This window comes from Anarhichas minor, unplaced genomic scaffold (genome assembly GCF_050575085.1).
Source record: "Anarhichas minor isolate MPS153535 unplaced genomic scaffold, ASM5057508v1 ptg000017l, whole genome shotgun sequence".
Taxonomy (NCBI): domain Eukaryota; kingdom Metazoa; phylum Chordata; class Actinopteri; order Perciformes; family Anarhichadidae; genus Anarhichas; species Anarhichas minor.
The window spans coordinates 15171223-15198528 of record NW_027466463.1 but is presented as its reverse complement, the minus strand read 5'-3'; the positions used below and the strand labels follow the sequence as shown (position 1 = coordinate 15198528).

At 42.8% G+C, this 27306-nt stretch overlaps 1 protein-coding gene across 1 annotated transcript in view; it reads left to right on the top strand.

Moving 5' to 3' along the window:
- pald1a (phosphatase domain containing paladin 1a) overlaps positions 1-25940 on the top strand; it is a 36986-nt gene extending 11046 nt beyond the window's left edge. Inside the window, exons 11-21 of the mRNA XM_076093882.1 lie at positions 9-113; positions 467-562; positions 654-788; positions 1063-1179; positions 1549-1728; positions 1830-2027; positions 2420-2560; positions 2668-2739; positions 5661-5801; positions 18070-18225; positions 24586-25940. Of these exons, the coding sequence (XP_075949997.1) occupies positions 9-113; positions 467-562; positions 654-788; positions 1063-1179; positions 1549-1728; positions 1830-2027; positions 2420-2560; positions 2668-2739; positions 5661-5801; positions 18070-18225; positions 24586-24735 (1491 nt within the window). The 3' untranslated portion in view covers positions 24736-25940. The remainder of the gene's footprint in view (positions 1-8; positions 114-466; positions 563-653; positions 789-1062; positions 1180-1548; positions 1729-1829; positions 2028-2419; positions 2561-2667; positions 2740-5660; positions 5802-18069; positions 18226-24585) is intronic.
- Positions 25941-27306: the final 1366 nt, after the last annotated feature.

Here is a 27306-nt window from a genome sequence, read left to right as displayed (position 1 = left end):
TCTGACAGGTTGACCAGGCTATCGCCCTTTGTTCAGAAATGCACAACATAAAAGAAGCAATATACGAGAACAAGAGTAAGCTGGAAGGGATCGGAGAAGATTATCAAATTCAGGTTAGTGGTTTTTTTTTTAGCTGTGATCTCGCAGCGCTGACAGCAACCAGAAATGTATCTTCAAAGGCAGCCACCTTGTGCCTTAGATGGCACTTGATGTTCAACTGCCTGTGGTGCTCAATTTATATGCCGCTAAATATACAAGGAGGCAGAAATCAAAGGAGGATGATGATGATGCATGAAAAGTCCTCATCAATCTGGGCCCTTGAGCTGACGAAGGACTTCAGAGAGTGACATTTCGTTTGTATAATTTGTCTGTCAGGAAAGTTACTGGGATCTTAAATGCTGAGAATAAAAAACCTTACAGAAATATGAGCTTTGAAAAGATACTGAAGCTTTTGTTTGTTTCTCAGGGAAGCAGCACCAAAGACTACTTTCTCAGCAGAACCATGCAGAGCTTGGAGCGCTACTTCTACTTGATTGTATTTAATGCATACCTTCATGAACAGGTACATTTTTTTTTTTTTGTGTGTGTGTGTGAATATCTTTATTGATATACGTAAAAAATAATCTGAGTTAACCATGTGTTGCATTTCGCAGTATCCTCTTGCCTTTGTGTCCAACTTCAGCCAGTGGATGTGCTGCCACGCTTGGCTGTACAGGTCACTGGCCTGCATGGACCTGTCGGAGCTGTCGGCTCCGGCCGAGCTGGTCACCAGAGGGGCCCGCGTCCTGGTGAGGAAATCATGAGCACACATCCTGAAGATTAATGCCGTGGGCGTCACACTTTTGATTATATGTGTGTCTGTAATCTTAAAAAACAAAAATCGTGCCAGGACTCTGATGTATTCTCACTGTGTATGCATATAAATGCTTCTGCTTTTTAGCTCGACGCAGGATGTCAATCTTTACTTCGAGATATCTCAAATCTCTCACAGTCCTCCCACGCATGTCGTGTAATCGTCTGTATCTTCAAATGCACCACGTTTAACTGCGCGTGTCTTCACAGGTTGCTGATGAGTGTCTGGCCCCTGACGTGCTCGGCACAGTAAAGGAGATGAAGGCGGTCAACTTCAGACGAGTGCCCAAGATGCCAATTTATGGAATGGCTCAGCCAACATCAGAGGTGCAGCAGATTACCTCATACCATCATGGAAATCATACAAAAAGTTTCTATTTACTCTGCGACAGTTGTCACACGAATCCTCTTAAAGGATTTAAAAGGAGATAATTCATTTCATGGACTACCGCTTCTATCTAGAGAGCATCATTTGTAATACTTACTGATTAGGGCACTTTCACAAGCCATAGTCTTTGTAACAATTTTGTAATTATCACCAATATGCATTCTTGCAGTCAGGAATATTCATGAGAGTACAAATCGACTCGGAGGAATGACTCATGATGGTTTCGACTCAGATGCCCACCTCAGGATTTGCCGGAGTCGGACTTCCAGCTACTTACCGTCTCTATCGTAAACTTGCTGTGTGTGCAGGCTACCGGAGCAGTTTTGGCCCACCTGACAGATGAGAAGAGGAAACACGCCCACGTGTTGTGGGTCAACTTGCAGGAGGAGCTGGTGCTAGAAGGCAATGGTCAGATTTTTACACCGAGGGAGTCCTCATGCCTGGACCAGCACATTCCTATCCCTTTGTCTGACCCACAGCTAATGGAGGTAGAGTGACTACGATGCTCTTCGGGGCAGTTACAATCAGACAAGTGATCAAGAGTGCCTGAGACAGTCACTAGTTTCTCATGTCCCTTCCTGTTCTGTAGAAACTGGAGACCTCTCTGAAGGAGGAGATCCTGCGAGCTCAGAAGTGGCTTGAGGTGACGCTGGAGCAGGAGAAACAGATGAAGATGTTTAAGAGCTGCCTGACGGTCCAGGAGATCTTCAACCAGCACAAAAGCTCCCAGCAGGGCCTCGTGAGCAAACGCATCCCGCTGCCAGACTGCAGCGCGCCCAGGGAAGAGGTAATGATGTGAGGAGGGATCATAAACACGTGTGTACTCTCAAACATGCAGGCACTAGGGGCAGAAATAGCTGTTAGGTTCATTTGTTGCTGCTTGTAATGAAAAAAAGTGACTATGAATATGCATCGTGCTCCCTCTAGTGGTTAGGAATGCTCTTCACTATTCAATGGTAATAAGATTGAATTATTTTTCACTTTTTCACAACCTCTTACATTGTATTTTATAACTTTCTTCATTGTTATTCATTAATATTGCAGATATATATTAGATATGTAAAATTTGAGAAATAAGTCATTTTAAAGCAGTTAGATTTCGCATTATTTAGAGTTTAGAGGTAGAGTTTGTTTGTGTGTTTTTGCACCTGAACGCTGTTTTTGTGTTCTTGTTCTCAGGATTTTGATAAGCTGTTGGATGCCATGAAGAGTTCCTTGGCTGAGGACTCTCACTCAGCCTTTGTTTTTAACTGCTCCAACGGCAAAGGCAGGACCACGACCGCCATGGTGGTCTCTGTTCTGACTCTCTGGCACTTTAATGTAAGACGCTTTCCTCAGTGTCTTAATACCATTGACCTAAAAATGATCAAATGAGTGTTTTCATGATCCAAAGTAACATAAACAAACTGGTGTCCTCCACTTTGCAGGGTTTTCCAGACTTTGGCGATGATGAGTTTGTGAGTGTTCCTGACGCCAAGTACACAAAAGGAGAATTTGAGGTATGCACACTTTAAAAAAAACAACTCCTGCTTGTACACATTTGATAACAATTTCCATTTATATACATTTAGAATGAAGTGGAAACTTCTGATGTTAAAAAAAATGAATGCTGGTAACTCCAAACATCTTTTCAGTCATTAAAAAAAAAAAAAAAAAGATCTGCTTGTACCAGATTTACTTTTTACATTTTTTTAGACAAAGCAATTTATCTGTATCAATTAATCGGCAGATTAATCGATGGTGTTACTGATGGGATTTCCTTCTCAGTTCCATCTGTCCTTTCAGATTCATGGTCATCACAGCGCTTAACAACCATTTACATATCAGTGCTGATACTGTGTTTGTTCTACAATAAAGTATCTGCAATGGTGCGATAATTTGAGTGGATTATAATCTTCATCGTGATTAGTTTCACTACGGCTCAAAATACACATACGTTTTGTGTCACTTTAATCAAACTAGAAAATAAAGAAGGGCTCTGGGAAAATTGCATACTAAGAAGAAGATGCTAATGAGCTGACAATGTATCACGATCAACAGGACAATACATTTTCATTATGTTTCAACAGCTCAGCAATTACATTGATTGACTAAACAGCAGAATATTTTAGTGTGAGTAAAGGGAAAATGAATTGATGCTGTTGATGGTCAAACACATAAATATAAGCTGTCTTGAAGCAGTAGTGTAAGTTACTGCATTCTCTCTACGTCGGCTCTGTGTTATTGTTGTTGCGTTTAACCGTTTTAAACCCTTCGCTTCCCTGTTGATCAAGCTTGAATTTGTGTAGGTGGCACTTACTTCTTTGTTTGTTCAACTGTAACGTGTTTGCGGCTGCTGGGAGCGTAAGCTGCATCGACCTTTTGTACACATTGCCCTGACTCGGTAGAACGGCAGCTCCAAGATTTCATTAGCGTAATGTAGTTGAGTCAATGAAGGCAGTGGAGAATGAGCGTTTATTGAACTTGTTTGTGTTTGCTTGTGGTCAGAGGCCAATATTAGCAGGGCAGCTGTTGTCTCTTTTAATGAATCCCATCAGCTTGCCATACAACTGTTTACTAAAGGAGTACTGTATAGCTCTTTTTAGTTTTCTCAACTGCACCTGTGATTGAAAGCTTTGGGAAAACAAAGCCAGAAGCCAAAGCCGGTTCTCCTCCGGTCTGAATAGTGTCTGTGAATTAGAACCGCCTGGTGTTTTTCTTGATTCAGAGTTGTGACAACGAATCAGCGGTTGGGAAACCTGCTGGCCGTGTCCTCGGCACCGTCAACGCGGACACACAGAAACTGTGGCCGCACTCGGCAGGCACACAATGCCGCATGCCAATCACAGCAGAGCGGCCACTCGAGTTTCTGGGATACACAGAGCGGTTGCCCAGGAAACCTTGTCTGCCTCCAATTCAACCTCGGAGGGATGTGTGGCGTTGCCATCCCCGTTGCCTCATCTCCCAAAATGGTGTTGCTGTGCTGTGAGGTCCAGAGCATCAAGCCCGGGTAGATGAAGCATCCCTAACTCTGTTAAGATGTCCTTAAAGGGGCTAGAATCAATATTTTATGTTATTTTTCTAATAACATAAAGTGAGCAACTAACTGGTGAACATAGTGGAGCATTTCGCAGCTAAAGAGCCAGATATTTCCCTCAGGAGTCCAAAAAGAGACCAAAAACAGAGACAGAAGAGAGTGAATATTGGACTGACATTCATCAGAAACATGACTCCAAATGAATGAATAAGTTAATAAACATGCAACTGTTTGCCAACAAGTTATATATCAACTTAAAAAGTGAGAATAAGTCAATTTGGTGACCAGAAACTTGTTTCTGCTGCCCCCAAGTGGCCACAAAAGGAGTGAGCTTAAAGGGATAGTTTGGATGTTTTGGTAAAGCAGAGAGGAGTATCGACTCGGGAGCAAGACGGGGGCCGCAACAACTGTCAACTGACGCCGTTATACCGCTCTCTGCCCCCAGCCTCCACCGAAACAACTGTCATTTTACCTCGCAGTCATTGTGTGACTTCGGTGTTGTGAAGGGTTTGATAGGCTTTGATAACATTGATTTTGTTACCATGTAAAGTCAGTCTTTGTATTAAAAGGCATGTCGTGGATTGAGACTTTCAGTTGAATACATAGTAGGAAAGAAAATAAATTGTACGTGACAGAAATCTTGAGTTTTATGCAACCTGACACAAATTGTGTTTTTCAGAAGGACAGTGGTCAGGCATGCTGATGCTGCCGGCCTGAAACACACACTGAATGAGTAAATAGGGTTTTGCCTGCAGGCCTGTTCTGTTCTCTGATCCCGCTCTTTTGTTTTCCTCCCACGCTGCCCCTTGCTTCTTCTTCTTCTTCTTCTTATCGGTGTTATTATTCGTACCCAAAATAACCCGGCTGTAGAGGGGTCACCAACGAGGCTTAGTAAATTAGCTTGCAGCCGACTGCCACACAGTGCTGCGTCTTTACAGGCTGATGGAAACATTGCCCATCTCGACGAGGTCAACACTGTAAATGATCTCGTACCGATATTTCAATTAGGTCAGGACTGACAGGCAGTACTCTTCCAAACAAGCCCAGCAGAGTGTTGCACAAAGAGCCGATATCAACAGACCTCACAAGTCGAACAGAGCTGTTTCCTTCAGTTCTCGTAGTGTTTGTATGATTATTTTATTCTACTGGCACAAAACAAATTCAAAGTGCTTAATATAATGCACGAAAATCCTGAATAAAACATACAAAATAACACAAATTCTATGCAGGCTGTGCGATTGCTTTTTTTATTGCATAAAACATTACATTACATGTAAAGATTTAGAGATAAACAGTACCCTGACAGAAGAAACGATGCTGCTTCTCCTTCTACTCGTTCAATTTTGCAGTCTTTTTGGCTTTAAACACGCTGTATAAAGAGTGTCTCCTGTTTCTGCTGCGCAGGTCGTGATGCAGCTGGTGCGTCTGCTCCCCGACGGCCACAGGATGAAGAGGGAGGTGGACATGGCCCTGGACTCCGTCAGCGAGACCATGACCCCCATGCACTACCATCTGCGCGAGATCATCATCTGCACGTACAGACAGGTAGAGCACAACTCCTGTCGTATTCATGACGCGGTAGTTGAAAAAGATAGATCTTAAACGGGTAGAAGTTCACACTCAGAGAGCAATGAAAACAATAAATGCAGGGCATAAGTAGTTAAAAAAACTACTTGAGTGTGTGTGTATGAACTCGTGTTGAATATATATCTCACATAATCATGTCTTCAAAAGCAAAGATTCATTATACATTCCTCTGAACTTCCTGGACGATGTCTGTATTATAAGATCAAATCAGAAAAATAACAAACACTGCTTACTTATGAATCTGTCCTCTTCATACTGACACACAATCGGCACGTTAATAAGGATTTAGATGCAGTTACACATGAGCCCCATAGATGGCGTCAAGAACTAGATGTAGGTTCTCAGAGACGGATAATGATTGTGGTGCAACATAACTTATCTCTAAAGCTCAATGGAATTCCTTTGGGTCTAAATGGAAAAGAGTGAAACAAGTCAAGAAAAGGAATGGTGGCTTGTGGGTGTTTCAGGCTTGAACTCTTCATGTTTTATTAAATGTGCCTGCTGTACAAAACACAGGGGCACGCTTTCGCAATGAGCGCTCCAACCCACCCATCTTTGGACCCATATCACTTCATCATTACTTTGACGTAGAAAAAGAGTTCAAACTGAGACTTGGATCTTTATTTGCGTTTTGATAGCGCACATGTTTTTTGTTTTAGTTTTTTTTACAGAATAACCGTTAACAATTTTACAAAGGGTGTGTTTTGCATGGAACCCACTAAGCACCATCCCATAAACGGTTCTCAAAAAACGTGTTTAATTCCCACAATTTCCATCTCTTGATGCACAATTTGTACGTCAAAACGTAGACAAATTTGTCCTCTCTTACCCAACATCACTCTCTTTGCAACACGACTCAAGTTATTTTAATAGATAGCTTGAAGGTGCTTAGAGTGTTGACCAAAAGTCTAATTGATGCTGCTTGTCAACAGAGGTGATGGAAGTCTCCTATACAGTAAACAATAGGAACACATACAATACATCTGTCTTCATTCAAGTCTCTGGTTGCTCATAGCCAAGACTTTTTGTCTGTTTGGGTTCGTTTTAGTAATTACAAAATGCAGGTACTGTGAGGAGAATCGGTAGTAATTTTTGCAAAATGAAAAAAAAAAAACAGCTCCATATCTGAAAGGTGTTCCTGGTGAATAAAATGAGCCTGTAGTGGTTTGAAGACCTATCTGGACAAGGTCTCTCTTGATGCTGTGGCCTCTGCAGGACCACGGCTCTGTTTTAGCCATTTGTAATGCAGACTGTAATCATTGTGCCCCTGTGCACCGTCAGCCGTTCTCAGCGCGCTGGAGGCACCCGGTCCTGTCTCCACCGTATCAATGGGCCTCATTGTCCCATGAACCTTGTCTTTCGCCTATATTCTCTCTCCGTCTGTCACTCTCTGATGCCAGGCTCCAGGAAAAAGGCTCGCTCTCGGCTCACTTTCAATTCAATTAGGTATTATGCATTATATTTGCTTCAGCAGTAACAAAAAGCAGTGTTGAAAAGCACGATTTTGGTTAAAAATTGGTTGTCATGTTTGCAGTTGTGGCCATTATTTCCAACAGTGACACTTACATTGGAACCTGTTGAGTTTTTGACCACTGGTAATGCTATGGAGCAATATTTTTACGAGTCCCTGGTTTGTTTGTATTATGCACTCCCACGAGGACGCAGGCTATACGCATTCCTGCCGCCAGCTTTGGTAAATGGTAAATGGACTGTACCTGCGCTTTTCTAATCTTCCGACTACTCAAAGCGCTTTAACCCTACATGTCAACATTCACCCATTCACACTCCTTCATACACTGGTGACAGGGGGCTACCATGCAAGGTGCCACCTGCCCATCAAGACTCTAACGAACCATTTATACACAGCCCGCGGGAGCAATTTGGGGTTAAGTGTCTTGCCAAAGGACATATCGACATGGACTAGCGGAGCTGGGGATCGAACCGCTGATTGAAGGACCTGCTCTACCACATCGGTAAAAAGCTATCCATCAGACAATCTCCAAAGTTAACCAAGTTGTAACTACCATACTTGCTTGTTTCCTTATTTGCCTCATCAGACTTCTTTGTAGCGATGTTGCTTTTTCCAGATTTCCACAATTACTTAAAGTTATCAGACAATATTATAGCCAATAGAAATTATGGCCAAAACTATAGAAACGGGACCCAAATTTGTAATCAATTAGATTGATATTTTAACCTTGATACAGCAGACCTCAGGTTGGCACTATGTTCCCTTTTAAGCCTTCCCTTCCTGCTTGAACCAGCAGGCCAGGTGATAAACAGTGCCAGATGTTGCAAGAACCCGGCAGGCAGCAGCAGCAGACGAGAGAAGAGGGGGAAAAATTTCACCCCCAACTCTCTCTCTCTTTTTTTCTCTTCTCGTAGCCCTCCCCCACTGCAAAGCACCCTCCCCCCCCCTTTGACAGTGGTTGGAAAATGTGTCTTGGATAGAGAAAAAATATATTTACACTGGGACCCGAACCGTCCGCCAGCTCCCAGAGGGGCCTGGGAAGGAGGGGGGGGTGGATTCTTCTTGAAGGGCCTGTAAATCCCTGCTGCCAACCAGGCGTGACCTCGCGTTGCAGATGCGTCCTCCAGCATCAAGGCCGACGCACTGGAGAGGCTACTTCCTCTCCTCCGCTACCAGCACCTCCTCCTCCTCCTCCTCCTCCTCCTCCTCCTCCTCCTCCTCCTCCTCCTGTCTCTTGCACAGGAATCAGCAGCAGGGGCCTTTCTTTCCATCGTCGAGCCAGTTTGAGATTGAAAACTGCCTCAAACAATCTGAACACCCTGCTGTTTACTTTAATACCGTTCCCTTTTTGTGTTTACATCTGATCTGATCGAATCTGATATTTTCTTGACTGATACACCAACATCTTCACAATCTCTCAATTTCTCAGTTTTCTTCACAATTGCAGCTTTCCCTTTCGCCATCTTTCTAAATCATCCTAATTAATTATCAAGATATTCAATTTCCGCCAACAATTGTGTTTCTCAGCTCTGTCATACCTCGTGCTACCTTTCAGACCACCAGACAGGAGATTGCACAGTATTGTCTCAATTATCCCGTCGAAGACTTCTCACTGCATGTAGAGAAAATGTGATCAAGATTGCTGGCTTCCACCCAGTCCACCAAGAATCAAAAATGTATTGCTTTTCCACCCAGGTGGTGAGAAAACTGAAACACACAGGGCAAGAGTGAATGAGCAGCAAATTGTGTGTGTGTGTGTGTGTGTCTGCGTGGATGCGTGTGTCCAAAGAAAGGCCCTCACGGTTTGGACGGGGCAGTGGAAAAATATTTTCAGAATGGTGTGTGCAGGTTTTCTTGAGGAAAGGTAGTGGACGTCTTTAGAAAAGAAGAAGGGGGAAGTTGAGGGGACCACTGCAGCACTGACAGCCAGATTAATTTTACTAACGAAGAAGCGCAAAGGATTAGAAAGAAAAAACACGAGAACAAGGTTGGAGAAAGTAAGAGGCAGTCACGCTGTAAGGTTAACAAATCTTATTGTCCACCTACTGTCCAGCTCTGCACTTTAATCTCGGCTATCTTTAACATTCTTTTGGCTCAAGGACCTTTGTGTCGAGACATTTCTTCTCATTTAGAATGACCACTTGACATAAGTGGGCCAATTACAAGGTGGAGTTGGTAAGGCCAAGGGAAATATTGGCAGGAAAATGAGCCCACCTGAAGTAGAGACATGTTCTTCTTCTTGGCTGAAGAGTGTGTTTACTTGCAGTGTCTGAAAAGAGGCTGTTATTTAGACCCAGCACAGGGCGGGAGGGAGGAAAGTGGGAGAGCCAGAGGTTGTTTTTCTTCATAATCTCCTGCCTCCCACATGCCAATGCCAATAACGGTATTTGCTGCGGCCGTCTACAAAATATCTTACTTTGACGGAATCCCATCTGAGCAGGTGCAACCAGCTGACTGCCAGCTGCCTCTCTGTGCAATATTAGTCCAGAGAGTAGAGAGTTGTGATGCACTTGTATGTGTGTGGCAGTACACGTGGAGGTAAAGAAAGCATCTCTGGGGACTTTCCGGAGGGGGTTTGGTGAGTCGGGCGGTTACATGCAGCTGCTTACCAGCCAGTTGCTCTTCGGGAGCTCATTTATTTTTAGGGAGTTTCCACAGCTGTAAATGACTTCAAACAATACTCCAATACATCTAGTGAGAGTTTGATGTGATCACTGATGTCGAACGTGACACGATGCATTAAAGAGCTGCTCAACTCACTTCCATGGAAACCTCATATTTCTGTCGCTGATGATTTAAAAAGTGTATTTCGTTGTATATTTGCAGCAGATCCTTGTGACTTTCTGAGTTGACCTAAATAAATATATAAATGAACTGCTTCAAGGTTCTCTACCGTCTATCAGCAGGCAAATCACCCTCTCTTTTAAATTATGAGTCAGGGGTATTTAAGGCAGAATGCAGGCAGGTTTTTGTTCCGTTTTTGTATTGTTCGAGGCAGGCAACTTTGCTGATTAGCATACCTTCAACCAAAGACGAGGAACTAATCATTAAAATGAACTGGTGCACTGCGTCATTGGAAACGACTTCACACAAAAAGAAAAAAGTTTCACAGCAACCGATTTCAACCCTCCAATCATGGTCTTATTCAGACTGCTTGTTATTCTTATTCATACTTTTGCTACCAATGGCGCTTAATTGCTTAGTCGCTTTGTACCATATATACCATACAGAATATCTCCAAGTAATCATTTTTCTATACTGTTATTTGCACAGCAGGCTCTCCAGCAGCTGACCTGATGAGATTTAAAATGGTATTTTCAACGGAACAACGCTCAAGAATCGGAACATTGTGTACTGCGTACCTTTAGTTACTGACTTCTCATTTTTGGTGATTCAGCCATAAAACCTGAACGAATGAGCCATGAGTAAACAACAAACTAAATTCCAGTTGTATCAGAACTGTAAAAGTATTTTTCATTGAAAGAAGAGCTAAGAACAACACTGAAGGCTTTTCTCGATTCAAAATGTTTTTTTTTAAGAGTTTGACTGACAGATGGTTCATCCAATCAATGTGTTTATTTCACACTTTCCCTGCGGGCGTTCAGGCTCTTGTGCTCTGCCTCACTCTCTACATGCTGACCGCTTCAGAAAGCGTTGTGTGTTTTTTTTACTCTTAGCCGATCCCCCTTTACCCTGAATAACTGAACTGCCCTGGCCTGCCCTTTGCCCTGACCTCCCTCATGACCCCCCACCCCCTTCTTAACCACTGGCCCCAGGACACGCTTCAGACCTCACTGAGCACTGCACAGAAGGGTTGCCATTTCCTGCCCTCACACACTTAAACCTGTCATTCCCCCAGCCCCACAGACCAGGAATAACTACCTCCAAAACCATGCATGAGTGTTTAAACATGCCTCCAGTAGCTGTGGGCATGGTATCTGATGGATCCCGTTAAGCCCCCAAATAATCTTTACCAGGAAAAGGTCCACCTTTTCTGTCTGAGCTTTCACACTAGCTAGCTACTGGCACTGAACAAATACCTACGGGAATACAATCCCAATGGTGAAGTCACTCAAATGCCAACCATGTGGGATATGTAGGAGTCGTGACTGCGTTGAGTTGCACTTTCACAATGCCCCAGCAGGGAGGCCGTGTTTCGTATGTGGGGACAGTTGTGCAACAGATGAATACCGTGTTAACGACGCCATAACTCCTCTCAAAGTGCCACCGACTCTCAGGGTCAGCAAGCAACATCCAGAGATGCCTTGCCAAATGCCTTTTATTCTCTCTCGCACAGAGACTGCTCTCATTAATACTCGGATGATCTTTCTTTCATTCTTGGGAAAAAAACATTATGACTGGTGAATATGAAATTGGTTCACAGGCAGCCTTATTTACACATTCCATAGATTGTCAGGTGTGAATTCCATGTGTTGCTGTTACAAAATATTTGATGATGAAAAATAGAGAGGCAACTTTGCCGTTGTGAGATCCATATGACGAATAGGACAAAGCCTGGTTCAAGATCATCAATTCACCCCACATATCTGATTTGTTTCAGTGATTCAGATTCCTCTAGCTTGTTCGTTGTGCTCTCGCTCTATGGTTGGGAAAAAGCAGTCCTAGCCAATACGAACTTTTTGGGAGGATTAAGGATCGGTACGTCATCTTTTCTGCCACAGCCAGAAAAATGATGTGGAAAAATATAGATACAAAGATGGTGACAAGCTTGGATGAATACATAGCTATGCTGTTCTAAGACCACTTGCAGAAAACACTTAAATTGGCATTATGTCTTTAATCGACATGACAATTGTGAAATGAACTGCTTCTGGCAACTTTTATTGCAGCTTCTGTGTCGAGGGCAAAGGATGGATATGTCTCCACTGATTTTTAGGGCAAAATTATCCCTTCTACCAAACTGAAAATGGGGAAACTGAACAATGGGTGTACGTTTTGGTCATTTCGCCTACTGACTCGATGTTTGGGAAAGGTGTCACTCGTAGTGGTTTATTCACAGAGAGTGATAACCCATGTAATCTTTTAGCATGTTAGCATATTGGTAGTTAGCATGGTAACCATGTGCGTTTTTATGTGTTGGACGAGTGGAGATTTTGGAGCTCGGTGGATTCATGAATTTCCTGAGGTCTTATCCACTGGGACTCATTTACCAAATTTCATGGCAATGCTTCTATAGTTAGTTCAAATTCCCCCAGAACCAAAGTGTTTAATCATGCTGTAGCGAGGCAACAAACAGCAAATAACATGGTCTCCACTGCAGCTTTGTGACTCTCTCATAAGAAAAAAAGTCAACTATCAATACATTTGCTTTCTATTAACCCCCGGCATCAATTTGTGGCCAAGGGTACAAATGTAATTAGAAGAACTCGAGTGGTTTTTGACATGCAGAATATCTGATTATTTGTAGCTTGCAGACATACCATTTTAATGGCCCAGTGTTGGGTTTGCATGCACAAGATATTTTGATAGCTCAGTAAATGATTAATTCGCAGTGGGAGTCTCCCTGTGCTCTGTTGCCAGGCATGTGCACGTACAGAATGTACCACAATGTGTGTGGTTACATGTGGGCAGATACTCCAGTCTCTGTGTAGGCTAAGTTGATGAGCCCTGTCTCCTCTTGTGGCTTTTGTAATCTCTGCTCACCAGACACGTGATGTGTTCTTGCTTGGGAAATTGTCCTTTTCTAGTCAAACGCCTATTGACCATTGATATACAATACGTCCCTTCTTTAGTTCCCCTTGTTTCTGGATATTTTTTAGGCTTATATTTGTGTTTGTTTGATTCTGTACTAGAGCTGTTAAATATAATGAAAGAAAAGTTAAATCTTTATTCTGATAGAAATCATAATCCACAAGACTTTGCTTGTGATGTCATGAGAACGTGAGCTCTGAGTCTTAACCAAGTTGCATTTCACATTCATTTTCAAGCCCTTGGCTAGATGGACTGACTGGTTGATGGCAGAGCTGCATATACAGTATGCGGACTGACACAGCTTGCCCCTACAATCCACCTCAACCTCGACCTCATGATTTAATCAGCGTAGTGTGGCTGAGCGACTGGAAAAAGGACAGACAGAGGATTGGAATCTGTAGAAACCATTAACATAAAGGCACCTCCGTCCCCTCCTCTCACTGGCTGCTACATGGCTTCTCTGCTCCCTTTTAAAAAAAAAAAAAAGCAGTTTCGAGCACCATCTTGATCCATAAAGATCAGTTCTGCAGCTTGAAGCCAGATGATATTTAACTTAGATTGCTTTTCTACTGGCCAACCTGGCAGGCGGCGGACTTGGGGGGGGTGGATGGTCTTAAAAAATGAAGTGCATGTAAAAGGACAAACAAGTTTACTTTTTGAGTGTAGTTATGATTTCTATTTCCTTTGTCTAACATATTCACCATCCAAACATGGTTATGTTGCATTCAGACAAGCTAACATGCGAACGGCATATTAACTTCATAACATGCTAAATGTCACATGCCAAATTCTAGTTTTTGACCTGTAGTAGCGCTATAGAGCAGTTTTGTTTATGCGCGGGTTCCTGTTTGGCTCACACACACGAGTGACACAATACGCAGCCCTGCCAATGGTTTCACACTATTCCACTGATCTACAGTTGGTTGCAATGTACCAAGAAACATAGCAAGGGAGAAGAAGGATGCAAGCTAGTAAACATGGATGTAGACAATACCAGATTTTTAATGTTGACTTTGCAGAAGTTTTATTGAGAAAGAAACTGTGTTTGTTTGGCATCAAGGATACACATTGTGAGTTTTGGTACCAAAGAATGTCTAATATACGTATATATATGACTATATATATTATATACTATATAATATAGTCATATTGGATGGAAAGTAGTTCCAGAAAATTGCAATTGATGCCTGTTTTGTAATGAACTTACCTGAAAATCAGCATGTATACTTGACTTTGAGTTGTCTGTACATTGAGTCGAGGAGCCATGTGTAGGCTGCCTGTCCGCTCTAGACAGGTCGGGGTTTGGTTTAGGATTTGGGAGGGAGGTGTTCTTGTAGAATCTGATGAATGGCTGCTTGTGCAAACCTGGGTGGGAAGGGCCAATATGGATTGGCCTTTTTACCTCGGCAACCCCATCAGCTAGTAATTGGCACCATATGTCAAGCAGACGGACCTCTCTATAATGTGCACTTCTCAATTCACTCCTCACCCACATGAGCCCACAGAGAGGTCGACCCTCAACACTGTGGCGCTCCCTCCAAAGGACAGACATTACTTTTCTTTATAGATGAATCAGACTTAAGTCCTTTTTGAGAATCATCAGGATGCTACATTTAAATTAATGGAACAAAAATTGGATAATTTGTAAGAGATTACTAAAATTAATATTTTATATTACAGTTGGTGCAAAATCTGTAAGGCTCAACATTTTCTCTTTTACTATTAGAATTATTTTCATCTACACTTTGTGTCCTCATTTAGTTTAAATTTAGTTTCTTGAGGTGGCAGTAGTCCGTATTTGTAATCCAGAAGAAGAAGTCCCAGATTTGAGGAAAGACAACAAATTGACTAAAATTGATTGAAATGATATGATAGTCTTCTTTTTCTTCATCCATGTGCTAATTCACTTAAATTAACAACCAATCAGAGAGCTCTCTTTTATTGACTGCCTCCACTGCTGACTCAACATGCTCAGCTGGCTTGATGGCCGCCGGTAAGAGACGATTAGTGCAGACGGTGCCCGACACACCATGAAAACTACGGGCAATGAGCCAACCCAACAACAGTCCTACAGAAGAGTGGGCACTCACTGCACGATAAAACAGCTGATCTCTTCCAGACAAATATAAGGGGGGAAAAGGATGGCAACAGATTGAGCTATTCGCCCGTTGACATCAGGGATTTGTAATTTCCCAGCATGTGGAACCCTTTTAAACCAAACCGTACGATACTCTGTCTCCCTGTTTACACAAGACATGGGCACGGCTCAGGCAGTATGTCTCATAAGTGCGTGCTGTTTATCTTTAATACACCTTGACCTGCGGGCTGCAGGCCGTGACGCTTATCCGGGGATTATTGTGCACTTTTGTCTGAACTCGGTCTGACGTGTTTGCATTCTGGGGTGATATTGCTTCACAAACAGATATCGGGTGCATTTACTTTGTTTCTCTTACAAAGTACATTTCTCTTTGGATAATGCAAATAAAATACATTTAGTAAGATATGAGATTTCTCCAGTTACTCATTTAACAGAAAGCTGTCACTACCCTCCTCTGTGTCAGCGCAGTGATAACACCCACTTCTTCTGAACCACCTCTCTCACATTGTCCTCGCTTGGAGCCCTGCTCGGCATTCCAGGACTCTCTCAACAATGGCATGTGCTCTGTGTGTTTGGCCTGCCTCCCATCTCACTCAAGACAGAGGACGTTCATCACCACACCTCGGCAGCCGCCTGAATCACGACCTTCACCGTTGATAGCAAACTAGGGGGAGTGACCTCTCCTTTATTTTGAAAGGCCACGCGAGATGAGAGGATTCTGTAGTTTCTCCTCTGTTCTGTTTCGCCAACTCAGTAGAAAGTTACAAGATTATGAAATTGTTCCACCTGGAGAGGGCGAGTAATAAACTGTGGATGATTATCAGCATAGAACAGGTTTTAAAAAAATGTAATCCACGCAAATCCAAAGCTTTCAAAGCGAGAGAAATTGACTTCACCACATCTTCCCCAACATTGCTTTCTGAAGGAATTCCTGATACTACACGAAAAGCCGCTCGACCACATATATGCGTCAGACAGATGGCAGCCATAGAAAGGAGGTTCTGCAGATTGTAGAGGTGTGAATTATGTAATCTTTTCAAACTGATCTTAGCGTGTGTGTGTGTGTGTGTGTGTGTGTGTGTGTGTGTTTGTGTTATGAGCTCGGTATGTGCACAGATAGCTGCCAGGCTTTGGCCCGGCGCATTTTAAGAGATGAATAGCTGAAAGCCCTCCGGGTTAGCAGGGCGCACAGGGTGATAAGGTTCACCAGCGTTCACCTGCTCTGCCTCTGTAGTCGATGTTAACTGAGAAAGATTAGATGAAGTGAGGCGCGTGTGTGCTTTTTTTTTACTTCCTCTGTGTCCTGAGAGAGTTGATGGACAACACACAGCACATCCATTGTTTGCATAGGGGCAGTTTCTCCTCCGCTCTGCTGCAGATGCTTGGAAAACTGGGATCCAACCACGGCTGTTTGGGAATGAACAGGAAACCCCACTCATTCCCCCTCTCTCCCTGTTGCGTCATTCAGCTCTGGAATGATCGTATTATGGTGCACTGTGCACATTTTCAAATTACCCTGAGTGCTAGCCCACCTACTTGGTCAACTTTCATTATTCTCTGGGCAGCCCCCACAATGCATTTAACATACCTCCCTGATATGCTGCAAACTGTGTGCAGATAACCTGTTTTATCCATCACAAACAAAGTTAGTCAGAATGTCCATTACGATCTGCTCCGGAGAAAGCATCTGAAGAGCTGCTGGCAGTTCATTGAGCCGCACTGCACCTCGTCCCGACTTGTTACTTTCTCTTAACTCCAATTGACGTGTTATCCAATCGTGCGCACACACCTCACACTCTACCTCAAAGCTGGATGGCAGGCCTTTTTTGCAAGATGCCGTCAATTGCTCAAGGCTCCAAGCAATCAGAAAAATAGAAGGAAAAAGAAAAAAGGGAAAACATCTTCACACCGAGTCGCCACGCTGATGAATGCCGTCTGCATTCAGTGCTGTAACTGAAGAGCGATCCCAATTACCAGCCTTACTTTGTGAGAAGTGGCACATAATAGGGCTGCTGCAGAGCAACCACTACTACTACTACTTCTATTATTGCATTACATTTTTCTTTGACATTTCATATGATTTTGTTGTGGCCTTTTGTCCAAGATTGGCTTGCAAAAGCTTTTTCCTCTCCCTAGACGGTTAAATAGTCCCGTAAGAGTCCTATTATCGTTTGCATTTATTTAGTGTCTTTCTAGTCTTCTGATACTACATGTCAACATTCACACACATGGCCAAGGCTGGCCGAGGCTGCCATGCAAGGTGCCAGCCTGCCCATCAGGATCTAAACTAATGCACATTCACACACCGATGGCACAGCCTTCGGGAGCAAATTTGGGATTCAGTATCTTACACAAGGACACATGCGGGACTGGAGGAGCCGGGGATCGAACAGCAGGAATGAGGGTGTTATATGAACTGACAACTTATAAAAGTCTGATTGGTCGTGTAGTTCGCCACACAACCTAAGAATGATAGGAAATATCAGAGTGATTCATTGTGTTCCACAAAATGACGTGTGAATGTTGTGCTTGTGCTTTATTTGTTTCTTGCTGAATTACAGAATAGTATGTGTATGTGTACCTTTTGTTATGTTCCTCGCAGGATGTTTTTTTTGTTCATAAGCAGTATCAACAATGCTCAGTGAAGTGTGGTGGAGATTATTTCCTTTTGTTTAAAAAGGGATCACAGTTTCCCTGTGAATTACTGCCCTTAAATTGAATGGAACAGGTTGGGCACATGTCCCTCTTGGTTCCAAATTGTCATCTTTTTTTTTAATGCTGAAAACATTTTCTTTTCTTTTCTTTCTGCAATTACACAGTACAAATGCAGAAATGTAAAAACACTTCAGCTACTGATGACTGTTGTCTCTGTATGGAGACGAAGAAAAGTGCTTTGTTGTGCCAACTTGATATACTGATAAAGCTTTGGTTGCCTCTTTTCTCAGATCAAAAGTGGTAAGACGGAGAAGGAGTCTCAGCAGCTGCTGCTGAGGAGCCTGCAGTACCTTGAGCGATACATTTACCTCATCCTCTTCAACACATACCTGCATCTAGAGAAGAAAGACTCCTGGCAGCGCTCCTTCACTCTCTGGATGGAACAGGTACAGGATCTCTGCCCCACTACTCTATTCTATCTCACTTTGATAGTTATATACATATGTGGCCAGGTTGTGGCCTAGTTCTTCACACACTGAACTTAGTAATGTCTCGGCTCTGTGTATTTCTTTGGTACATTAATCGTTTGGCCAGCTGTGGCCCTACAGTTCAGTGGAGAATTTACGTGCATTCCAAGCAAATGAGTAGTCCGTAAGTGCCGGTACCCAACACACACACACACACACACACACACACACACACACACTGCAATTAAAATGTATGTTGCAATATGTTAAAACTCACGTGGTGGTGAAAAAAATAAGCAGTTTGGCAGGTTGAGAAAACGCATTCAGTGTGATCAGTTAACTGTGAATTAATAATAAATCTACACAGTATGGTGTAGTTACAATTCTATGCATTTAGTTTTAATTAAAATGTGTTGGCTGTCTTGTTTTCATCCCGGCTTTAGCACTGAGTCTCAGCAAAACCTCTTAAATCCAATAAAAACATAAAATAATAACAGTCGCCTATTTCCACCACTGCAGCAACTTTGCAATGTGTTTCTTCTGTAGGCTGAATGATGCAATTATTATGTTTGTAGTCACACAGTGTCAGATGGAGTGTCCAACACTTATGCTTAAAGGAAACAATTTTGCAGCGAATTGCTTTTCCCAATTGTGAGCAGACGGCTTTGAGAAACACGGCCAAAAGCCTCAAATGTTTGAGTTTATTCCACCTCAATAAGGACAAAGGAAGGACGTGCTTTTAATTCAATGATTTTCAAAGGGAAAAAAAACGTAGAATTCCAAAATAGACTGGAACAATAGCTGTGAAAACAATTGTCACAGAAATATGCGCGGTTAATCGGGGCATATTCTTCCTGTTATGAATAGCAAATATATGTGGTGCATCAGAGTGACTGTAATGGCCCAGTAACGCCATGAGAAAATACAAGCGTGGCCACAGGGAACAGGAATGCTCTACTGTAAAGCAGGCAACGGAAAACACTCGTTGTCACAACATAATATTGAGTAAGATTTTTACATTTCACTCTTAAGCTGCTAAATTCTCCCATGTTCACGAGCTTGTTACTAACTGTGTCTGTCTGCTGTTCGTTGCATGAGCAGGTAGTGTACAGTGTAGAGCTTTTTTGCGGAAAACAGATGCCTGCTGCTGTCGTAAACGTCTCTATGAGAGCAGTGAGAGTGAACCGAAATAGTTGCGGCCGTACAGCTAAACAATGGGATGAGAGTCACTGTGATGCCGATTCAGGTGGTATAGTTCTCTGTTGGTTTATCGCTGCAAGCGACACCTTTCACATTGTCATTTGTTGCATAGTTGTTTTAAAAAGTATTGATTTTATCCAGAACCGGTAAGCCGGAGGATTGAGCAGATCAAAGCAGGGAAGAGTGATTCCAAAGTGCCTGTCTTCAACATATTGCTTTTAAATGAGCAAAACACCATGAAGGAAGGGGCAATTCAGGTGGAAGTGAAAGTCGAGGCCATTAGCCAGCCAACACCTGAAAGCAGCTTGATTGTAATTTTAGTTGGGATGTGCGGAAAGTATTTCAAGTGCTAAATTGTGCTTGTTCTGCCCTTTAGAGTCTGAACCCTCGCCTCTGAGCTTCTCCTTTGATAGAGTTGCTCTTTCACAGTGACAGTTATTTTTTTAGCCTTGTTATTCTTGCTGCTACCATGTACATGTTCTTTTATACAAGCAGTGGTATAGTCAATCCACTTAGTTTTATTCTCAGTTCCCTAAGAGGCTGTTGTTAAAGACCTCATTTTAATAGCAAATTATACAATTTATTATTAAATATTTCGAGGGTTAGATGGCCTCGATCGCCTTATATTATAAATGGATATATATCATTCTAGGCAGATCTGTTTAAATGGCAGCTTAGTATAAATAATAATCTCAATGATCCGTCTGTTATGCACCTCCAAACCTCAGCGGTGAAAGCAGCGTCATCGACACAGCAGGCCTTGTGGCGCCTAATAGGTGTATTATGATTCACCTTTGAGTCACATCTTCTGGCAGACTCCTCGAACACCTGGGGCCATGTCTCAGTCGGATCACAAAAATCTCCTTCAGATGTGCCGGTGCAATCTTTTCTCACCTCTCTGATTACCGGGAAGGTCTGGTGGGAAATGCATAACCAGGCCGGTATATCAAAGCCATCCATCAGCTGCACAGAGAGCATGATTCTGATGGCACAGCAATATATCAAATGGGCCATTTTTTCCGGTGGAGTGAGTTCAGGGGATTTTCATGCTATTTCCGTTTTTTTCTAGAGCATTAGACTACACCTGCATCAAAGCACTGTGTTTCTTCCAGTAAATTACCGTATAAGAGCCAGTAGCTGATGAATTCCAGGCAGAAAAAAAAAAAACACATTGGTGGAATTGCTTGTAACCTACATGAACAATTTACATAGTAAATATAGTCAAATGTCGAATAACACAGCACAAATTGGAACGCCCTGAATGACTTTAGTACTGAATTTATCAAGACAACGCGTAAACAAAGAGGAATTTGTAAGTCAACATTTACAGGGGAATTACAGATAAAGGCCTGGTTCCCTTTGATTCTGAGGTAAATTAAAGCTGCTATTAGAGAATATACGGTAAACATCAGAAAAAGGTTTTCCTGTGACCGGGAGTTAACCACGTGTCACACTTTAGTTGTACTTTTTGAGCGTGGTGCTGGAGACTCGCGTCACATTATAAAGTAACTTTCTCCACTGATCGCACTGAAGTTCGTTTACCAGCTAACTAGCCTGCTGACAGACTTCTTCACGGCCAGGTCACATACTGCAGGCAAGTGTTAATGTGCTGGAGACCTGCTGGGGGTGCTTGGCCACTGCAGACGGAAACCTCTGTGGAGAACTCATCAAAATCACATCACTATCCTACTTATGGTCTGAGCTCTCTTTTGATTGCCTTAATGGCTGCACATCCAGCAGCATCATCATCATCATACCAGCGCTGTGTCTGAATATAGTTGAAGAGCACACTGCTGAAACGTCAACTGCATAATTATTCTCCTGTGCGTTTTCTCTGCTCTTTAGATATATATTCGTCATCAGCCGCAGCGGGGGGGTTCGTCTGGACTGACTACAAAGAAATGTCCGCGACCTGTTCATAGCACTAGACCGTAGACACTGTTCGATTGACAGGAGCTCTCTGGGAAGGAAAGTGCACAAACCCAGAACTGTCGAGCACAAAAGATGTTGACAAACATACCATGAAAATGAATTTAATGACTTCCTGCAAAATGACTCTCAGTTACACTTTGCCAAAAAACATAAATAAATAATAAAGTCAAAATCGATTTGAACCAGTCAGATTCTGTGAGGGGAGACAGTTGCTTTCGCAGCTGTCATGGAACAAACGCAGACGCTCGCACATCTAAATGTCTTGTTTTGTGTTGCACATTTTGCTGTTCACGCTGTCCACATGGATTCTGTGGTGTGTTGTCTCTGTCTCCTTCACATATTTTGTCTTCCCTGGATAATGTCGAGGTGAGAATCTCAAATCCTTCCCACACCGTTCTCAAAATGAAAATTACAGTACATCACAAGAGAAGTTAAATCAGGTCAGCTCACACAATGTTCCTCCAAAAATAAGCATTCTCCAAAGCATGCAACACGGCATGACGTCACCTCGATAAACGTTTAAACCATCCGAACTTTCAAACACTCCTCTCAGGACCAGTTTAAAGCACATGTAAATTAAAAGGAGTCATTTCTAAAAGTAATAGTCAAACAAGGCTTGTGACACATGTGCTACATTTTGCCCACAGCACCATCGGTATTGTGAGGTGTTTATTGGCCCAGTCGCAGCAGAATCTGGCAGCAACCCGATCGATCTGACCCAACAGACCCGAAGGCACAATCATTAGCCTATCACCAGTGACCGTGGCAGGCTCATTAATGACAAGCTGCGACGCCAGAGGCGGCGGTCAAGGGGTCAGCGCCATGCATTTGAATCCACGGTTACACAACCTGCCAGATCTGTGCGGTACAGTCTGTCCCGCATCCTGTCCTGGGTGTATGCATGTGTGTGAGTACATGGACTAATTTGATCTCCACAGCGGCTAAAAGCAGGAGCACAGTGTTTCCAGTCATGCTGGGCAACAGCCTGTGCCAGCTGATATGGAGCCTCTGACCTATTTGGTTTTGTTGTTTCTGTTCAGTTCGATTGTTTGAACACAGGAGCATGTTTTTTTGTGTTCGATCACTGCAGGCTCAAAACGATGGAGCAGTAGATATTTGAAGTAATTGCTTAATGCCACATTGTGTGCACATTGGACAAATATTGTCCCCGGCGTCATTAGCCCGCTGCCTCGTGGGCATGTAGTAACATCAGAGCAGAAACATCAGAGGAGTTATTGGAATTGAAATCCATGTTTGCTAATCCAAAACGTGGCCCTTTACACAATGGCAGGACTTGTGTACAGTGCATACCATGGATACCTGCAGGAGAGGTACCCTATCAGTCACTCCAGCTGTTTTTGACGTGTGGCACAGAGGCCTCCCTGTCCCCCTGCATAGGCCCGGTATGTGCAGCCTTTGAGATAGCCGACTGTGGGAAAGACCAGCGCCTCCTCGTTGCGCCGCTCCTCCCCAGCCGCCTAATTGGCGTTTGTGATCTCCTCAATGCGGCATGAAAGGCATTTCTCTGACAGAACTGCTTACTGTCACGCAGAAAGTTTGTCGCCGCATACCAACAACTTCAAGGCCCGCTGCGATTTACCATCAGAGATCTGATCTGTTTTGATTTGTGTGCAGATGCGTAGATTTGCTGCTTTCCCATTTCTCATGTCTTTACATGTTATTTTTCCTTTTATGTAACTAGTATACATATACATACATGTAGACATTAAAATCCCTCTGCTTTGCAAAAATGTGCAAGTGAGGATTGTTGACATGACCCTGGTACTTTGTGTTTAACAATCTATATCCGTTAAACATCAATATGAATATCAGTTGTGTAATCGTATAATCGTCTTCACTTTTGATCCAGATGGTAAGTATGTTCCAAAGAGTCATAGTTTGAACACAAAATCACTACTTTCGACGGAGCATCTATGCTACGACGTGGCATGAGCACGCCATGGAAGCGGTGTATTTACCTCTGTGGTAGAGAATCTAACTTCAAACTATACGGGACATATAGATGGATTGTGTTGCTGGAGTGCAGTGTGAGAAATCTGGCGTCCTCTGTGAAGGAGTCACTTTCAAGAGGGATTCAGTATTTAGTACACCAAAGACATTTTTGGTTGAGTATTCCCTTAAAAAAAGAAGAAGAAGGAAGATGACAAAATGTGAACGCCCTCAGCTCTGACCCACAGAGATTGCATGCAGTCACTGTTCATCCTCTCAACATTCCCAACATCCGCTTTTCACTGTTGCAGATTTGTCCTATTTAGACAGCTGGGCTGTGGAGTAGATGAGTCAGGTTAAGAACCCTGGTTAATACCACAAATCCAGAAGTCCTCCTGGGAGACCCATCCACTGACTAATGATTCAGCTGCACCAACTCATTTGTTCCCACCAAAGACGTCATACAGCCGTCAGGCTGGCAGCCTTCCGGGAACACACGAAACACAAGCTTGGATGTGCTAAAAGATGCATCGGTGCAAGCATTTGCTATGAAAAGATGAATTAGGACGGGACAATAGAAGCTGCATTATTATGTGTTCGTAGTGAGACGGCTCACAAAACTGAGGGAGGGTTTGAACCTGTGTCAACTCTACAAAGCAAAAGTTTTAGCGTTGCATGATATCTATTGTAAGATTTGATTTTGCATGGTCAGCAAGTTGGTAATCTAGACCACACTCTGCGGTGCCTGGTGTTTATTTCTGCACAAAGCTGGCCAGCTAAGCTATAATCATTGTTGGTGAAAGGGATATCTTGATATTATTATTCCTGTTCATTGTTCCATTATGTCCTCCTCAGCATCCAACCTTTTGAAAGTACTTCACTATTCTTCTATTGTATGTAGTTAAAAAAGTGTGCATCCACAAATGATGCCCTTGCTTAAACATCTCGCCTCTTGCACATTCCACTCCCCTTAAAATTAGCAGACTTCTTGACTGGCCGGGGCAAAGAGGGAGAGGTTAAATTGGCAAAGCGCTGGAGGCCACGTTACCTCCACTGACTCATACCCTCGACCTCTTACAAACGTGCGAACAGCTGGTGGTTCCTTTAAGTGGATTGCGACGTGAAAATCAATACACAAGTTTCAATGTCACAGCTGATACTCAAAGCATTTATGTGGTCGTGACGGACAAATAAAAATACAAAAGCACGGCTGGCTGTGTTGCCTGTTCATCAACTTTTTGTGTGTTTCTGTGGTAGGTGGCTGCCAGAGCCGGAGTTTATGACATCCTCAACCAGCTGGGCTTCTCCGAGTTCGAAAACCCGAGGGACACCCGGCTGGCCCGGCTGCGCTGCCGCTGGCAACAGCAAAACATTCAGTCACTTCCTTTCCGCGGGGAGTTCATCTGAGAGAGGATCACTGTGAACTCACCAAAAAAGTACTGTGCTTTTCAGAATAAAAGAGATTTACATTAACAATATTATGCCTTCTATATTTACCCCTGTATTATGCATATCTTCGCTTCATCTATTGTCTAACATGTTGTAGGTCTTTTAATGTTGAGTATTAGCAGAATGTTGCTCCTATATTAGAAGTTGATATTTGTGCCTTTGCCTTTTTTTTAAGGAATGGTAGACCATAGAATTTCAATGTACTAATATTTATGTTACTCTTTTCTTTCTGAATTCTCACATTTGAAGATGAGACAGCCTTTTAAAACATCTGTTGGAACAAGTTGAGTTAAATGCTGTTATTGAGGAGAGAAGCAAATTCCACTGTGTTGTTAGACAACCATTTTGGTTGTCCTTTTCCTCATAGCACAGCTGTCATCAGTGTTCGACTTGATGTTTTCCATTTTTGCCCCCCTGTGTACATATAAAAGCTGTTGTTATTTAAATGCCTCTTTTGAGTTTTCTAAAGCCAATTAGAGGGGATGTTGTTGAGAGGCATTTATCACAAGATGCTGTCAGTCAGAATTTCTTTAGCAACAGTACAACACCAATAATGTGTCCATCTGTTTCTTTTTACATGCATCTACATGTGTCATGATGAAGGTACTAACAGTACAGCATGTCAGGAATTTGTTGTTGGATTTTACTTTAAAGCTGTAAATGTGTCTTTGTATTTGTGTTTGTAAACATCGGAGCAATGTTGCTTTAAAACTGCAAACTTACCCTTTTTTATGATCGTGCCATGAAATGCTAACATCACTTCCTTAAGAACCAGAGATTTCTTTTTTTCTTGCATTATTCTTCCATGTCAAAACCCGGTGCCTACATTATCCACAATGCAACTTGACCGCCGACACCTCGGAATTCGTAGTATTGCAGGTGATAAATAAACCATTTAACAAACGCAGCTCACACTGGTGGCATCGGTGTAATGAGCACAGCACAAAAAGTTAGAATTGATTTGTCAGCCATTCAGGGCAACAATTACACCAGTGATTTTGTTCACCACATGCCAATTCTTGTTGTTTTTGTTACTCTTTCATTTGCTAATATGTTTTTAATTGTAAAGTAACTTGTAGTTCAAAGTGTGCTTTAAAAAACCTCGAATCCTGCCTTAAAACCAGAGAGATAAGCCGGAAAAGAAATTAAAGATCCTTCCTCCAGATTTGTCTCATTAGTATTTTTCGTTTTCTGTCAAAGTATCGAAACATTTGCACTGTATATAAGTGATTCGGACAAATTGAAACTGATTGATAATGACATGGAAATTGAAATAGCTTTTGTGTGTTTGAGAGAATATGACAAACCCATCTTCATGGGACTAACACGAGAAGGTACATGTGCTTATTGTAATAACAGCCTATAACCACTTAGCTTAATGGTTTTTTATGGATAAAATGCAATCGCTTTTATTCACCGTCTGTGCCATTTATTTTCTTTGGTTAAGGGGGGGGGGGGGGGGGGGTAAAATACATAATTGAAATAGATTCAACAGCCTGGGTCTGCATTGTATCATTTTATTGTTGGCTTTGCTCAGGACAAAAAGGGAAAGGGTGGGATGATTTGCTGACCATGGATAGTTTGCACACAACTGTCTGCTATGCGTCGTTTCATTGAAGTTTCCGATTCAGCAGCGGAGACAAATAGTTGTCTCTTCTCTCCTGGCCTTCCTGTCTTTTTCTTCCTTATCTCGGGGCATCATCTTTTGCTCTAGATACGCACCGCTAAGAAGGCGCTTCGTATATCCGGACGGCCTCTTCGTCTTATGTCAGTGCCAACCTCGGAGAGCAGAGCAGCTTATGAGCATCCAGCGGCACACGTTTACACAAAACAGATGATTCATTGTTGGGCTGAAATCTTAACATATTCCATATACAGTAATAAAGAGCTTAGGCAGACCAAAAGACTAATCTGAGTTGCCTTTTGATGTGGACAGGTAAGGTCTTAATTAAAAAAAATATACAGTCACCCTCACAAGAATGGATGGCTGTGTGGGGATTAAAAGCCACCGACCGGCACATCAGTGAAGCTCACTTGGCTTTGCTGGCCTGCTTTGAAAGACTGATACCCCAGATCACTTCCCGTCTTGTAAGTGCATTGCGGGCTTATCTTTGGGAGTACGGAAGTTGTTAGGATTTTATCACACCACAGCCTATCCTGGATTATTGTAAATGGAAACCAAGCGGTTTGGATTGAAGCACTTCTTTTATAGTTTGTTACACTTGTTTCCTTTCCACACCGGCTCAGTTTATGGGCTTCTTTATCCCTCTTTGTTAGAGGTCTGGCAGTGTGCGGGAGATATATTCGATAAATGCACAGCAACACAAGCACGCTTTTATATACAGTGTCTGTTTCTCTCTCTAGCAACACAGACAAATTGGTTAAAACAACACTCGGATATGGAGAGGGGCTATTCAGTTGCAGCATGTGGCCAACTTGACTCCGGGTCACGATAAGCCCAGGACACGAGGACCATGCTTGGATGATATAGCGGCCCCTCGCCTTTGAAATCCTTTCCAGACTCATTGA